This window comes from Gymnoscopelus microlampas (genome assembly GCF_963454915.1).
Source record: "Gymnoscopelus microlampas genome assembly, chromosome: 21".
In the NCBI taxonomy this organism is placed as follows: Eukaryota; Metazoa; Chordata; class Actinopteri; order Myctophiformes; family Myctophidae; genus Gymnoscopelus; species Gymnoscopelus microlampas.
In genome coordinates this window covers 9,477,368-9,494,926 of record NC_139958.1, presented here as the reverse complement: position 1 = coordinate 9,494,926, position 17,559 = coordinate 9,477,368, and the positions used below count along the sequence as shown (strand labels likewise).

At 42.4% G+C, this 17,559-nt stretch overlaps 2 protein-coding genes across 3 annotated transcripts; one reads left to right on the top strand and one right to left on the bottom strand.

Annotated features, from left to right (window-relative positions):
- Positions 1 to 1,715: 1,715 nt before the first annotated feature.
- Positions 1,716 to 14,472, top strand: fktn (fukutin). 2 transcript variants are annotated; one of them, XM_084047609.1, is made up of 11 exons: positions 1,716 to 2,000; positions 2,079 to 2,117; positions 2,255 to 2,311; positions 3,817 to 4,017; positions 5,424 to 5,570; positions 7,317 to 7,447; positions 7,929 to 8,061; positions 11,193 to 11,322; positions 12,229 to 12,362; positions 12,490 to 12,614; positions 12,822 to 14,472. In XM_084047609.1, the coding sequence occupies exons 1-11, from the start codon at positions 1,899 to 1,901 to the stop codon at positions 13,033 to 13,035; spliced, it is 1,413 nt and encodes a 470-aa protein (XP_083903735.1). In that variant the 5' UTR covers positions 1,716 to 1,898; the 3' UTR covers positions 13,036 to 14,472. The 2 variants fall into 2 exon arrangements, with proteins under 2 accessions (XP_083903735.1, XP_083903736.1); XM_084047610.1 differs by lacking the exon at positions 2,079 to 2,117 and having other exon boundaries at positions 12,822 to 14,468.
- A 996-nt stretch (positions 14,473 to 15,468) lies between these two features.
- On the bottom strand, positions 15,469 to 17,025 carry ufc1 (ubiquitin-fold modifier conjugating enzyme 1). The gene is made up of 3 exons (XM_084047611.1): positions 16,826 to 17,025; positions 16,272 to 16,425; positions 15,469 to 15,882 (listed from the first exon to the last, which is right to left on the bottom strand). The coding sequence occupies exons 1-3, from the start codon at positions 16,902 to 16,904 to the stop codon at positions 15,615 to 15,617; spliced, it is 501 nt and encodes a 166-aa protein (XP_083903737.1). The 5' UTR covers positions 16,905 to 17,025; the 3' UTR covers positions 15,469 to 15,614.
- Between the last annotated feature and the right edge of the window lie 534 nt (positions 17,026 to 17,559).

Below are 17,559 nucleotides of genomic sequence, written 5' to 3'. Positions count from 1 at the left end.
GAATATACTCTTTCCTTTTAGGCCATGCACACTCTTTGATCTGTCCACGGCGACGCAATCATGTGGTTTATGTATTACGTGCGCTTCATCTGCGCTGACGAATGGGGTTCAACTTTGTTACTATATACTCAGTGGCAGGGCCGGATTAAGACTTTGTAGGTCCCGGTCCCTGGGGCTATTACTCAAGTGTCAGGCGATTAGGCTACTTTCATTATGTTGAAGATGCTTAGTGTCACCACAATGGAAATATATATATAAAGGGACTGCATGAACGAAAATACCTCCTCAGTCTCCAGGCAGCATATTCACACCAACTACATTTAATGTAAAGAGCATTGTTGCCCCTACAATTGTCAATATCAATAAATACCCAACCATTAAAACACAGCTGAAAATGCATGAAACAAAAATTCTGCTCTCAATGGCCCCTTCATGGGAGACATCATCACAATTAGCTGGTCTATAGCGATGGGGGCGTGTTCTCTCCTCTGCGTCATCAGTGCCCATACCCTATAGTGGGGTTGGCATGTTCTCTCCGTGTCCCCTAGGGTAGGTACCCTCACAAAAATGTGCATTAATCCTGGTCTCTATACTGCCTCCCCCTGGTCAGCCAGGCGCCTGATGGAGGGGAAAGGAACTGGTTGGAATAATGTGTTCCTTCCACGCGGTACGTCCTACTGGGGAAACTCCCCCCTGTCAGGTGATAAGTAGCGGCCTGCTCACTCCTCATGCATTGAAAGAGGCATGACCTCAGTTTGGGGCTCTCCCCAGGCTGGCAGAGGGAGAGTAGCGCCCAGGATTACATGCTTAGGCAATTGGCACTGGGTGAAGAAATGGGTTACAAAATCGTGGTATAAAGAATTCAAGAATAAAAAAAGAATACTTGAGATGATCCTTTTTTATGTATTTATTTATTTATTTTTAAGTATTTATTTATTGCATATTAAAGTAGGCTACTTGTAAAGTAGGCTATATTTTATATAAAATAGCCTACTGGTACAATATGACTTTTCTCGTAAAATACGCGCACACACACACACACACACACACACACACACACACACACACACACAGAGCATATTTTATTGCAGTGGTTCTCAAAGTGGGGTCCCCATGCCCAGGGGGGGTCCATGAGGGGGTTCCATGGGGTTCCCAGCTAAAGTAGCCTCTAGTCTAGACTTATAACAAAATATATTCAGATGGGCATCCGCAGCCAAATACAAACATTTGGGGCTCCTGGATAGTGACTAAGTTTAAGAACCACCGTTTTTGATATAAAAACAAAAAAAAAACGTATTTTCTATCAATAACACCCCATGAAGCCTTGAATTCATGGAGATGTTTTTGTTGCATTCCTAATCCTGAGGCAATACTTTGATGACGGGTCATCGGTCAATAGGAGACTCGTCATCAAATTATTGCCTCAGGAATGCGACAAAAACAAAAAATCGCCAGGAATTCAGGACTTCATGTGGTGTAGCCTGGGTGCCAGCCTGCTTCGCTGCGTTCGGTGGACTTTTTTTCTCTCTCCGAGAAAAAAAAATCCGCCGAACGTAGCGAAGCAGGCTGGCACCCAGGCTACATGTGGTGTGTAATTTATAGAAAATAATTATTTTTTGTTGGGTGAACTACTCCTTTAAATTGATCATATTCGTCACCCGGAAGTGCTTTACGCCCGGAAGTGTCCCCAGTGTTTTGTTTTCCGACAGTGCTTGGCAACAACAGCAACATGCATCAGCAGCTGCTGTTATTACATAGGCTTTTTATTCTATAATAACGTTATTATAGATATATATATATTATATATGTTATTAGTTATTAAAGTGGCTTTTTATTCTCCAATCATGCGTTATCTTCACCTCCGTCTCATCACTTGATTTGGGCTCTAAACAGCGAAAATGCCTCGAATGAACAAATCAGTCATACTGGGATTACTAGTGGCTACGAGTACTGTGTTTCTGCTGTTCCAGCTCTACTACTACAGACAGTACTCCTACAAGGTATTTATACTCTATTACTACAGACAGTACTCCTACAAGGTATTTATACTCTATTACTACAGACAGTACTCCTACAAGGTATTTATACTGTATTACTACAGACAGTACTCTTACAAGGTGAGACAGTAGTTTATTGTAGTATTTTTATTGTAGTATTTGCAGTAATAGTATAGAGTATTTAATGTAGTATTAGTAGCAGTTCTAGTAGCAGTATTAGTAGTACACTAACTATCTCTCTCCCCTCTCTCTTTCAGCCTGGTTCTCACTTCCTGGGTAGAACAGGGCACCTGTCGTCCAATGATGTAGCGTGGGTAAGTTCAGAGTTAACTACTCTCACGTAGCCAGACAACTATTACAATCTCTGAATGCTACAGTACATAAAGTCTGGAACTACGCCTCCCCAAAGGAAGCTGTCATCTGTTTGTCATTTCCATTCACGGAAATATATTTTAAAATATTTTATGATTTTATTTTTGAAATAAGAAAATGATCAGCAGCTAGGCTTAGATTATTATTATTATTTTTTTATAGTAGGCGTAGTATAGGACAAATTTGCGAAACTGTAAAGACGTACCTCTGGATCATTTTCTGCACTTCTGTGCTCCAGACCATTGGTTCTCAAAGTGGGGTCCGGGGACCCCCAGGGGTCCTTGAGGGGGTCCATTTGGTTCCATTTGTACACTCTCAGAGTTAAATTGACATCGATTTTACAATATGAATTGCGGTCCAATAAATGCCATTAAATGGGGGTCTGTGGCCCTAATGCATGTCAAACTGGGGGTCCTTGAAATTAAAATGGTTGAGAATCACTGCTAGAGCCGTAAAAAATCTTCTCTTATGGGGGTCCCTGGCATATCTTTTGAAATGGGGGTCCGCGGCTAATAAGTGTCAATTTGGGGGTCCTTGACATGAAAAAGTTTGAGAACCACTGCTCCAGACAGTATGTGACGGAAGCATTTGAAAATTGTGGTAGGCAGCAGTCTGGCTCGGGGGACTAAATGTTAACTAATAACTACAGCTAATTAACTCTAGGTAAAACATACAATTAACATAGGCCTACTATACAGACCAAGGACAAGTGGGTATATGGTGTCTTTCAAGGACCAAATAGTCAGAGTTAAAAAGTAGAAAATCGAAGGATGACATAGGGATGTGTGCAGCTAGTCGACTTGTCTATTAAACGGCTTTTCCCACTCTAATTGTTAACTAAATACTACTTTTTTAAAGCTATTATTTAAAGGTAGGGTAAGTGATATTTTTGGGTTAAAACAAAAAGTATTTTGTTAAAAGGTTAAAGTACTATATTCTGATAGTAATCATTGCTATAGAGTGTTTGTTCAGTAACAGGAGTCTCACCGTCTCTCCAGCTCTTTAATAAACAGAAAATACATTTTCCGGTAGGTGTCAAAATCTCAGCCAATCAGGAGAAAGTACCCATTTTTAAGCTTCATTTTTATAGTGTTCCAGTTCCAATTCTGCCTGCTCATTTCTTAGTGTCATCACTTCCAATTTCACTTGTTTAATCTATATCCTGATTGAGTTCTCTATCCTGATTGGATAAAATTGGAAATGAAACTGAAACTGAAACGAAAATGCATTTTCTGTTTTATAAAGAGCTGGAGAGACAAGGAGACTCCTTTTACTGAACAAACACTCTATAGCAATGAGTACTATCAGAATATAGAGCTAATTAATACTTATTTTAACCAAAGAAAATCACTTACCCTACCTTTAATATCAGGATTTTAATGTGCTTTTATCCTGTGAATAGACATCATTTTGATCATAATAATAATAAATGTCTTCATCTTGATAGAATACAGTGAAGAAGTTCCTCAGCCTGGCGCAGCACTTTAACCTGCCGGTGTTCCTGGCCGACGTGGCCAGCCTGGCGCTGCTCTCCCAGGACGACCTGCTGCAGCAGGAGGGCCGGCTGAAGGAGCCACACTGCACCTTCCTGTGCACCGGGCGGCCCATCACCTCCTTCGGCCTGCTGGCCAACCTCTGGAAGTACGACGTAAGTTAGTAGAAATAGGATCTGTGTAGGGATGGGACGATAATCGTTATCGTTTATCGTGAAATTGTCCTCTGTCGTACACTAGGATGAATTGGCTATTGTTGAGCTGGTTAACAAAAGTGCCATTTTAACCCATTGAGACCTGAAGCCGATTCTACATGTCTCCTAAATCTCAACAGTTTTCTCAAAAACGTATGTTTCTATATCAGTGGTGCTCAGTCTTTTTCATGTCAAGGACCCCCAAAATGATATGTATTTGGCCGCGGACCCTCATCAAAATATTTTGTTCCAGGGACCACCATAAGCAAAGATTTGAGTTAAAAATGTTCGCTTTAAAAATATATATATTGAAAGATTTGCACACATTTACACGATTTTTGAATAGCCCAAAGTGTAAAATAATGCTTTTTAGCTCAAATCTAAAAATGACACAGTTCCAGGTCTTAATGGGTTACGTTTTAAGCATATTTTGATTATCGCGATAAAATCGCAATTAATGTTTTGCCACAATAATCGTGACATGTAAATTTCAAATCGTCCCATCCCTAGATTCCCTTACCCTGTGCATGACTGTAGTTCCCTTTCCCAGAAGGTGGCATTCCCGTTTCCATCCTGTTCTGGGTCCGTTTCTAATGGCTTCGTTGGAGTGGCTCAGCAGCAAATTTAAACTAGAAACACACAAAACCTACTGTACATATGCGTTGCCGGTTCAAATTTGCTGCTGAGCCAATCAAAGCGAGATATGAATGAGTTCAACATACCACAACTTTTAACTTGTTAATAAAGTATTCAATCAATCAATCAATCAATCAATCAATCAATCAACTGACCCGGAATAGGAAACGGGAATGCCACTTTCTTTCTGGAAAAGGGAACTACAGTCATGCACAGAGCCCAGCCTATTGTTGTTTCTACTACATTTATGGAATCGACATGGTCTATTCGCTAGGTGCCACTGTCGTGAAAAAAATAATCCTTTTACTAACATAGAGCAGTGGTTCTCAAACTTTACAGGCCGTGACCCCCTAAAATAATCATATTTTAACTGGGGACCCCCCACCCTAATAAACACTTGGAATGTAGGTTTTGAGGCTTTGGATTTTCGGTTCCACAGGTAAATGTTGATCGGCTATTTTCAAAGTGTTTGCCTCTTTCTTATATTATTAGTCAATTGGGCCAATGTTTGACCAGTTTTTATAGTATAGTTTGTTGATGACTTTTGATGCAGTAATGGTCTTTTTCTTTTCTTTCTTTATTTGGTATTAAAAAAAGTCTTTAACGTCCTTAAATTGTCACTTCACTGTCATCTGGGGACCACCCCAAAATCATGTGGGGACCCCCCTGAGGGTCCCGACCCACAGGTTGAGATAGCTGACATAGAGTACAATACTTTGTCATTCGTTTAGCCCTCTCTGCTAGTGTTGGCGGAGGAGAGAGGCTTCGACGTGCTGGAGGTGCGAGGCGAAGACCCGCGATTGGCCAGCATGGACGACCTCTCAGCCAACCAGATTCCACTACACTTCCTGTTCCGCCACCGTGGCTACGTTGTGCAGGTATGCTAATCTTCAGTTACTTTTATAGGCTGAATTATGGTGGTCCATTAAAGTTACATTGGGCCAGGAAAGACTAGAAGATTGAATCCATTTGATATTCCAACTTTTTTATTATTTCTCTTCTTGGCCATGTTATTATTTATTATAATTGTCTCCGCCAGGCCGAAAGGCATGGCGAGAGAGACATTTTGCACCCTGTCTGTCCGTCCGTAATCTCTCAAGATTCTGCTCTGCGTTTGAATCTGTCGGTAGCCGTGTTGGCAACCCGTGCGCATTGGTTTCAAGTGGGTGTGCCTTCAGATCAGGAAGCAGGCCGCGCTTTACCCAATCAAATGTAGTGGGCGGGATTCACGTGTCCGTCGATCCTTCCCTACTAGAAACGAACTGAAACTAATTTAACAATAGCGTCCGCGGAGCAGACAAAACCACGGAAAGATATTCACATTTTAACTTACTCTTTCATCATAGAAACAAGTGGGCTTATAACCAAAACGATCCTTGTTCTCTGGGAGAAGTAGTGTTAGTGTTCCGTGTAGAAATATTGTTAGTGGGAATGAAAACATAGTCGCACCACCCGGAAGTGATGCGCTGAAGGCAGACCAAAACCCCGGTTTCCTTGCGCACGTGTGCTCCGTTTTCTTCCTCCCAGAGCTAACTGACATAGTGTCAAACAGCAGAGGTCGCTGTTTTTCCTTGTCAGTTGGCGAGGGGTTCCCAGATTGGTCCTAACGTGGTTCCGTCCGTGTGTCCGTGTGTCCATCTGTCTGCGACCAGCTAATCTCCCGCACCGTTGGCCCACTCGCTGCGAAACTGTGCACACACACTCCCTGGATGCCAATTCAGAACCTCTGCAGATTTTTCACATGGGCCTGTTATAGCGCCCCCAGGAGGCCGATTTGTGCAAAACCCATTTTTGGATATTACTTCTACAGATGTTATCCAAACATCACGCAGATCGGTACACAGTATCTCTATAGTCATGTGATCAACACGGATCTGTCAGATGTTCCATGTTCCATCCTGATTGGCTAAGATTGGCTTCCAAAGTTTGCTGGGTATTTGAAATTTTGCACACACATTCCCACTAGGCCGAGGAAGAAATGCTGCCCTTTTCACATTTGCCTGTTATAGCGCCACCAGCAGGTCTAATTTAGCAAAACACAAAGTTTTGGAACAAAATGCCTCAAATCATGAAGGCAGTGTCCGACTGCCGTGCAAGGTCTAAGAAGAAATGGTATATATAATAACCTACCTGACCTGGCGGAGACCCGAGGAGCACTTTCTCTAGTTTTACATGTTATTATTAGAACCCCTGGAGTTATTAGTCCTGTTAGCATTAGCACTGGTATTGTCATCCTACTATAATTCTAGTAACCTCTGTCTGTAGTGGTGAGTAGGTGAGTACGTGAAGCTACCCGGTTCTCCTCAGTGGCTGGAGCAATTGCTCTGATTTTGCACACAGCCATTGAACTTAACTGTGAAGCCCGTTTTTCAATTTCACCAAATCTCAGCTTCTTATTAGCGTTTTTGTGTCAAACACTGTCGCCATGGTTACGGGGCTGCCCAGCTATGGGACAAACTGCCTCCCGGGTTGCCAGATCATGTGCGCATATCCCCCCACGGATGCGTTGACCGGGTATGGTCTAGTTATTATAATTCATGTTATAACTTATTATTAGCCCCTGTTAGCAGCAGTATTGTCATAATTATTACTATTATTATATCCAACTCTCTCTCTCCCTCTAGGTGGCGCTCCTGTATGAGCGTAGTGGGAACTATCTCTGGCACGGTCCGCTGCGGCTCAAGGCGTCCGCCGACCGGACGTTCGCCCCGTTCAGGATGCTGGACTACGGGCGCCATGCAGGGGCGTACGACAGGTCAGTTAGTCTAACTGTGGCGCACCAAGTGCCACGCTACGAGCTTGTAGATCTGCTATTTATTTATTTGTAATCGTGATTTATTTTGCACATTTTTGAATATACATATTTTTTACATTTTTACACTCTGTGCCACGCTATGAGCTTGTATATCTGTTATTTTTCAATAGCCAAAGAAATCTAAAATTACACACAGATGCGTTCCCGGTCCTAATGGGTTAAAACATTTGGTTATGAAAAGCTATGTGTTAAAATGTGATTATTGTATAAAGAATGTGACTAATCATGTGTATTATTGTGTGTTCTGATGTATTTTGTGTGTGTGTGTGTGTGTGTGTGTGTGTGTGTGTGTGTGTGTGTGTGTGTGTGTGTGTGTGTGTGTGTGTGTGTGTGTGTGTGTGTGTGTGTGTGTGTGTGTGCGCGCGTGTGCGTGTGCATGTGCATGTACTGTATGTGTGTACACGCGGTGGGCCACTTTCAGACCGGCGCTTGTCTTGACCACATTGGACGGCCTGGATGTTCGAATCCCGCGCAATGTCTCGCACTTTCTGTCAGAGCGGCGCAGCGCCCGCTACGTTGAATGTCGACACCGGGAGGCGCGTGACTTCTACCGCGTGAGTATTTATTACGTTAGTTAGGCTTGTGTTCAGTGTCTATTTTTTTATTACGTCCACGTCGCTCTTTCTTGACATTGTAAGGTACATGATGTTTTTTTTAAATATTATTATTTAGTGCTAGGATCTACAAACTCGAAGCTTATAATGCATGCTATTTTCAGGCTTCAGGTCATACTGTGTGACTTATAATTTTTGTAGTCTTTGTCTCTGCGGATAAGCTACTGCTGGTCCCTCATATGACCAATTTGAGGAGTAGGGGTGACCGTGCTTTTGCGGCTGCGGGCCCCAGGCTCTGGAATTCGTTGCCCCTCCCCATTAGATCTGCCCAGTCGATTGGGGCTTTTAAAAATTTACTAAAAACTCATTTATTCTCTCTTGCTTTTAGTCGCACCTAGCTATCCTGCTCTGTCCCAACTTTGCATTGTTTTGTTTCTCTTTTGTTTTTCTTTTGTTTTTGGTCCTGTGTATATATCATTTGTTGATTCTTCTTTGTGTCTAATTACCTTATTTTAACCATGTTCAGCACTTTGGTCGGCTTTGAGCTGTTGTAAATGTGCTATACAAATAAAGTTTGATTTGATTTGATTTGATTTGTAGCGACACCACTGGTCACTACAGCAATCTGTTATAACTGCGATTTCCAGAAGTCCATTCAAAACCTAGTCTCGCGTCACCAGACAACTATTCCACAATCTCTGAATGCTATATAGAGTCTGGAACTCCACTTCCCGAAAGCTGTTTAACGGAAGTTGTTCAGACAGGAAAGACATTCGACCAATCACGACGCGGTGCCCGCGGACCTGTAGTCCCAGTGGAAACAGAACCGAGGCGGAAGCATAGTCATAGGAGCGGTAGATTCATGTTATTTGTGCGAGGATTGTTTATCACAGAAAACTGAGAAAGGTATCATGGAATTAACGGCGAAAAAAATGTGAAAGAAGACACTAGTAGACATAAACGATGTTTATGAGATTCGTTGATTCCAGTCGGACTCCTTTGCGCCACTGCACAATGCTAAAACGGAAGTGGGTAGGGGAGGGGCATCCGCTTTCCTTGGTCTCACCAGAAGCACCGCCCCCAAAAGAAATACACTATGGCAGGGGTCTTCAACAGGGGGTCCGGGACCCCTAGGTAGGGGGTCCTCACAGTTACCACTGCCAAATCGTTGTGTGATGGGGAACATACAGTAAGCTGAAAATAGCAGATCTATAGGCGTTGTGAACTTGTAGATCGGCTATTTTCGGAGAGCTTGGTGTAGAGGGGAAAAAAGAGCAGACCACCTACAGAGCCAATGGTCAAGCTGACTAAATATTGACGGTTGAAAAGGTTAACTATCTGAAAATACTATCCAACTATCTATGAAATCTATGAAAAAGTTTAATCTGCGACACAATTTTATACAATATGTAGTGGGGGGGGGGGTCCCTGCTTCATCTGTTTCTCAGCTAGGGGGTCCTTGGGCTCAAAACGTTGAAGACCCCTGCATTATGGTTTTAGCTGAATAGGGACCAGATCAGGATGGAACATGTCTAACAGTAGGAGCACTGACAAATAATCTAGACTCTACACAACGCACTGCATCCTAATGTATATTCATAGTATGACAGTGTCGCAGTTTGAAGTGGTCATCTCAAGGTGTGCGGCTATACTTGAATACTTAAAATGTACCGTTCCTGTTAGTAGGCGTGGAACTACTAATTGGATAAGTACCGGTATTATTTATTGAAAAAAACATGCTTTTATTGTGTGCAAATTGTTTTTAAATTAAACACCTTCACAGGCTTTCTTCAAGTTTCACCCTTTCAACTTTCAACCTTGTGCTTAAAGAGATAGTTCACCCCCAAAAGAAATTCTATCGATTAGTCACCCCGTGGAGACTCCTACCGGTAGGCAGCTGTTCCGGTAGGAGACACAAAGAGTCTCCATTGTGTCTCCTACTGGAACCGCTGCCTACCGGTCCGCTGGTTAAATTATTGGCTTAGGAATGCGACAAAAACAAAAGAATATCCATGAATTCAAGTCTCCATGGGGTGACTAATCGATTGAAAAAAATCTATAATTTTTGGGGGTGAACTATCCCTTTAAGGCATGGTTATTTCCCTAACAAAATGCATCACAGGGACAGATTATGCATCATTGTAACTCGTTGACTGCGTCAAAGTGTCTCTTTAGGCGAAAGGTACCTACCCCAGTGTTGATGGCCATCAGAATAAAGTTTAGGGAAGTTAGGGAAGTTAACCATAGTTGTGGCAGCCTGCATGTTTCACAGTTTTGGCTGTATGTTTTGTAATTTGTTAATTTTGCAAGTGCCCAGTATGGTTGACTGCTGTAGCCTCGTCACAGGTTTGATGGCTGTGGCTGGGTTAGGCTTTGATGATGTCGGTAGGACATGATATGTGAATGGAGTTGAACCTTAGTTGACTGGTTCCCCTTTATCGTCAGGACAAATGCTGAATTTATACTCCAGTCCATTGTATTGTCAAACAATGTTGCTTGCTAAAAATAGCCTATTTCCTAGCTCAAAACGTATCACATAGAGACGTGAGCTTGTAGGTTGTCTGTTTTTGGCCAGCGACATGATCCTATGAATCAGGCATACACTGAAAATACTCCCAAATGGTGGCTAAAGCATTTATCCCATGCTGTATCCCCACCACTCACAGTCACCACCTTTCTCAGCTGATCTCAAACTGCCCTCTAGTGGCATATGTTGTGCACTACAATACATCGCATCAATACAGAATCTCTGTATGGGTTTAGTAGAAATAGTATTGAAGATCATACTGTCTGGCTTTCGAAATACCCTGGTATCGTGCCCAAGCCTAGTGTTTGTAGCTCTATTTTAATTCTATATTTATTCATGTGTATATAGGTCTATGCTAACTCTCTGGCCGTTCATTGTGTATGGAGCTCTATGCTAACCAGCCATTGTTTTTGTATGTACGTAGGTCTATGCTACCTCCATCTCCATTGGAGAGGGAGATTGCCCTTATTTATGAAACAAAACATTTCCAATGCAATCAATTTGGACGTGAGCAAGAGCCTATGATCAAATCTCTCGTTAAGTCTCAACTCATGTTCTCAACCCAACTGTTGGGTTTTACTCATCCATTCCTTTCCCTCCCTAGCTCTACCCAGATGATGGTGGGCAGGAAGCGATAGAGTTTCGCAGACAAGCAAAGTTGCTCCTCCACCTTTCCGCCAAGACACTGAACGATCTCTCCATTCCCTTCTGGCTGAGCAGCGGCACTTGCCTGGGTGAGTGCTAGTGCTTCTAAAAGTATTGGACACATTCAGAAGAGATCGTCTTTCTTCCATTATTGGTTATTGGTTTTGTCACGTGCCGTTTACAGCCGGTGTGTTACAGGCATGAGGCCCCTGCCCTGGTTCTTTTTGAAAAATAACAAATCGCGCTACCTGTCCAGGGCCCTCCGTAAGCACGGCCTCTGCCTTCCTGCTGAATTTTCCCGCAGGTGCGTGGAGGGCCGACAGGGGGGTCCCCTCCACCCAGGACCGTGGTGTCTTGGGCTGGGTAGAGGGGTGGCATGAGGCCCCTGCCCTGGTTCCGGGGACCCCCATGGGTCCTTGAGGGGGTTCCAGGTGGTCCCTAACTATTTGGTAACCAAATGGACCTTTATAGATCTTTAACTCTTGAGAGTGTAAAATGAAACCAAATGGACCCTTACGGGTCCATTTGGTTTCATTTTACACTCTCAAGAGTTCAATTATTGTTAAACATCTGCATTACTTAATTAAAGAATTGTTATTTCGATCAACGTCGGCCTGTTATCTCTACTATTGGTACCACATCAATACAGCATGGAATTGTGGACAAAATCTCATCCAACGATAACAAAGTATTCTAAGTTTTGGGTCTGAGAGTCTAAATCTCATCAAACGGAGGTCCGTGGCTCAAATGCCTATTATAAATAATGGACCTTCATATGAAAAAGGTTGAAAACCACTGCTTTAAAGAGCCCAACGTGCCTTATAACCCCACCAGAACACCACTGCACTCCCAGTAGGCAGGCTCTCTTGTGGTTCCTAGAATCTCCCAAGAGTGGAATGGGAGGCAGAAGCCACACATACCAGCACACACAGTAGTACAAGTGCTAGTGATGCTGAAAACTACTCTCTCCCTCTGCTCCACTCTCGTCCAATCAGGGTGGCTCCGGCAGTGTGACATCATCACATGGAGCCGGGACGTGGACCTGGGCGTGTTGGCCCGCGACTACCGACCCGAGATCGTCACAGCGATGGCGCGCGCTGGCCTGCCGCTCAAGCACAAGTTCGGCAAGGTGCTCACGCCAACTCTGAGCTTTTGAAAGGGACTCTGATTGTAGCATTGGTTTCAATGGCAGATTTAAAATCTTTAAAACTTAAAATCCCTCTCTCTCTCTCTCTCTCTCTCTCCATCTCCATCAGGTAGAGGACAGTCTAGAGTTGTCCTTCCAGGGACAGGAAGTCAAGTTAGATGTCTTCTTCTACTACGAGGACGGTGATGTCATCTGGAACGGAGGAACTCAGGCGCGAACCGGCAGGAAGTTCAAGTAATTACACACTGCTAATACTGCTACTTACTAATGTAACAAGTAATAGTACTGGCTACTAGTACTGCTAATACTGCTTCTTACTACCACAAGCAATAGTAGTACTATTCATACTAATACCGACACTAATATTTGTAATACTGCTAATACTGATACTGTCTCGCTTTCGTTCTTTCGTTCTCCTTTTCTCTCATTCTCTCTCCGCAGGTACGTCTTCCCTCGCTTCTCGCTGTGCTGGACGGAGCTCCTGGAGCTGCGCGTTCGAGTCCCGTGCGAGGCGCACGTCGTCATGGAGGCCAACTATGGCCCCGGGTGGCAGTCGCCCGTGCACGCGTGGGACTGGAAGACGTCTCCCAGCAACGTGCGCGACAACGGGCGCTGGCCGCCCGCCGAATGGGACGAAGTCGTCCAGGTGTACTGAACTGTCGTCCCAACACTTAACGGTACTAGCGGTCCCATTGATTTGAATGGGGAGCCGCCGGGACATATAAGATTGCTTAACCCATTAACACATTGAGTGCCAAACACATCTACATGTTTTCAAATACACCCGTCAAGTGGCAAAACACAACTTAGGAATGATCCTAGGTCCCTGTAAAATGGAATGGACTGATGTGACATGAGCCCAAAAAACGTCACTTCCGTCCATATCTCCATACTTTTTTACAGTGGTGAAAACAAGCCATTTTCGACGGGCGATCACTCTGCAATGGCGGATCACGTTAGAAACATTATTGTTCCAGTCGTTAGACGGGACCATCGGCCATCGCCCAGACACCCTTTGTTTACATCCGGGTCCTCGTGGAGGCTTTTGCAGCTCTAAAACGATCGGCGTAAACGGTAAGAAACACTGGCACTGGATTTACCCTGTTTTAAAAAACTCTGGCACTCGATGTGTTAAGACCGACAAGCTCATAGCGTGGCACCGGTGCCACGCTTATGAGCTTGTAGATCTGCTATTTTTGAAAAATCGTAAAGATTTGTGCAAGTCTTTCAATATATATATATACTGTATTTTTTTTTTTATGCGAACATTTTAACTCAAATCTTTGCTTTTAGGGATTCTACAAATGTCTTCTAAATCCTAACAGTTAAAAAAAAAAAAAGTACGTTGTAATATCAGTGGTTCTCAAACTTTTTTCATGTCAATGACCACCCAAAATGATATGTATTTGGCCATGACCCCCCCCCCACACACACACATCTCAAAATATTTTGTTCCAGGGACCCCCAGAAGCAAAGATTTGAGTTACAAATGTTCGCTTAAAAAAATATATTCAACGATTTGCACACATTTTCACGTTTTTTCAAAAATAGCCCTAAGAAATCTAAAATGACAGAGATGCGTTCCCGGAGTGAATGGGTTAACATCCGACGCTAACAACAAATAGAATTGGTGTAACATTGGTCAATAAGGGTGCTAATATTCAAGATCTTTTTAATGATTGTTGCAAATAATGGAGTTGTGACTTCAAATCCCAATGCTGGAGTTGGACCCATTGACATGCAACAGATGTAAATACCTTCAGTGTCATCTTCTGACATTCTGGAACTGGAAAAACTGTAGAATCACAACAGCATTTTCCTCTGAACTTCAACCCTTTCCATCCAGTCAGGATCGACGTTAACATTAGCACTGATTTGAATGGGGGGCGACTACGGTAGTGTGGTCTTGACAGGTAACTGGATTGTAAATACAATAAATACTGCAATATTTAGTAATGCTATAATTTATTTTTATTTATTTTTCATTTTTATTTATGTTCGTATTTTTGTACATTAGCATGAGAGCATTTTAGCTGCTGTTAATGTGTTTTTTCAATAAAACGATGCATTGAAAACCAATATTTGTTTACCATGTACACACAAACTACCACTGCTACTATAGTTGTACTAGTATTTTTTTTCATAAATGTAGTCTAAACACTTCCATGTACACCATAAGTCTTGAACAGGGGGTCTGGTACCCCTAATCCTTTTACGTCAACGATTTTAACCCTAGCATCCCTATTCTGAAGGGAACATTCGCCTAAAATATAATATAATATAATAAAATAAAATATTTTCGGCAGAGAGGTTTGGTGTGTAGAGGGAAGAAAAGAGTCGATGTACAGAGCCAATGGTCATGTTTACTACGTTTTAGGGTTTAATGGTTAAATGTCTGAAAATTAACATGAATCCAATGTATTAATAGAAAAGATGTGTAAACAAACACAAAACATTAATTTAAACATGATCTATGAAATCTGTGAAAACATTTAATCTGCAAGACTATTTTAAACAGTATGTGTGGGGTTCCCTGCTTCATCTTTCTCTCAGCTAACAGGTTCTTGGGCTGAAAAACTTTAAAGACTCCTGATTTACACACATTATAGTTTAAGTTACACTTTATTATCCCAATACTAGGGGACAGAAGTCCCGAGCTGAGCGTGCTCTACTGTCAATAGTTTCAGAGATGCACTCTCTGTACAGTCTATAGAAACAGTCTGCACTCACAAGGCGGTATCTATTTAAATTTTAGTGTGCGGACTGTTTCTATAGACTTTATTATGACCCGATGGAAATGTGTCCTTTGCATTTGCAACTATCTATTCTTGGAGCAGTGCCCGTGGACTGCTACAAACCACAAATGTACATAATAAACGGCTTAATATTGATATTTATTCAGTTATTTCAACTCTTTCTCGTGTATTTACTCATTCATCAGTTATGGATGTCATTTTTTACGTTTTTTAACCAGCAAAGCGTCTGTGTAATGTTTTATTCTAACTATATATGTATATAGCACATTGGTTGGCTATTCAAAAAATAGCAGATATACAAACTCATGGCGTGTCACTTTGTGCCACGCTATGAGCTTGTACATCTGCTATTTAGTTTTTATTGTGAACATTTGTGCAAAGGATTTATTATACATTTGTAGAATCGGCCTCAGGTCTTAGTGGGTTTAAACAACCTGTAAAAGAAATAATAAAGCCATGCTAAAGGGGTTCAATTCACTCATTGATCTTCCCTGTGGACAACCAGTCCTTTAGAGATTAGGTCTGGGATTTCGACCGCCAGCCAGGGGCCGAGTCCAAGGGCCACCAGATGGGCCAGTCCGAATTTGGGCACATTTCGGGCCCAGAGCGGCTTGAAGTGGTCCGTCAGGCAGATCTTGCCCCCTCTGTACATTTTGGCTGTTTTTCCGTCCAGTTCTGGGATGGTCATTTCGGGGGCCGTCGAGGGGTAGGTGACCGGTATCTCAAACTCCATGTCGAACTCATACCTGGTGGTAAAGCAAGGCAAGTTATTGATATAGTGCACAGAGGAGATTGTGCACATCTGTGACCTTTTTAACACCTAAAAAAAAAAAGAAAATAAAAGAAAAAAGACCATTACTGCATCAAAAGTAATCAACAAACTAAACAATAAAACTGGTCAAGCATTGGCCAAATTGTCAAATAATATAAGGAAGAGGCAAAAACGCTTACAACTTTGTGAGCTTGTAGATTTTACAATATTTATCAGTGGAACCGAGTCAAACTCCTACAATTCCAAGTGCTTGTCAGGGTGGGGTGTCCCCACTTCAAATTATGATTATTTTGGGGTGGGCCGCAGCCTGAAAAGGTTGAGAACCACTGCACTATGCCAGCAACCACGATGTGCCATACGTACTTGAGAAGGTCGTGGATGTACCAGCACTTTCCAAACCAGCGCGTGCCCTCCTTGTTGGACTCCAGTCGGAACCAGTCGTTGTCGGCCGTCTTGTTGTTCTCAACGTACTTGATGAGAGATAAATACTCCTCCTTCAGCCTCTGCACCCATAGCTCTGCAAAGCACTGTTTTAGTAAGAAATATTGCACAGGTAACATGAGTATGTACTTAAATGAATACTATACTAATAATACCAATAATAATGAGTATGTGTATGGCTCTAGACTTACTTCTAAACACATTTTTGATTGATTGAATACTTTATTAACAGTTTGCAAATAGTACAGTCAGTGGTACGATAGCTAAAAGGATAACACAAAAAGCCCTGAGGGCTTGTTTCCATTATGGTCCTGTGTATTCAATTCATTAAGACATTTAAAGACATACAATAACATACAAGAAGTCATCAACATTGTAAGTTGCCAAACCTCATGCAGTGTAAAGCACACCTTTGTGTATGAAATATACTATTGTTATGAAATATGCCGTTATCTATAATAATATAATAATAATACCTTTATCTCTGGGACCAGAGTTGGTCTTCAGCAGAGGGATCTCAGACACCAACTTTCGCGTCGCCTCGTCGGCTGACATCCTTGTTTTGTCTAATAAGAACAGTTTATTATATAAATATTATAAAGCAAAGGAGGATAAGAATGTGTACAGTGTTCTCTAGTCCTGACGTGTTGATACATCCATGGTTGTCATGCTCAAAGGAAGGTGAACCCGGAAGCGCAACCCCGGAAGCAGTAGTGAGCAGTACTCTTTTTCGCGTTTATATCTTTTTCTTTTTGTTCCTCCATAAGTCACTGATTAGTATGTAGTGGCCGAAATGCTACATTGTAGCATGTAGTATATGTAACATGTGGTATGTGATTTCAGCCGCTACATACTAATCAGTATGCTATTTTTTCAACATGCCAACGTTTAATTTCGGCCTAATCAGACCCCACCACACGGAATGTTGGGAAATCCCCCCATCTTGTGACAAAGCGGAGGTACTACACATACATGTTTCGTTGTATACCGTAATGTTTACCGAATTTAGAACGCATTTCACCTACTGTTGAGTCAGTGGATACTAAGCTTTAGGACACACCAGAAAGTCTCACTTACTATTGCCACATTAGTGTCATTGGTATGTCTGGGATAAAAAAAAATACAATTTTAAGTAGTATTCTTATGGAATTTGGGGGATTGGCAGGAAGCATTACAGACAATGAGGCGCGCTCGCGCCAGAGCCCTAAAG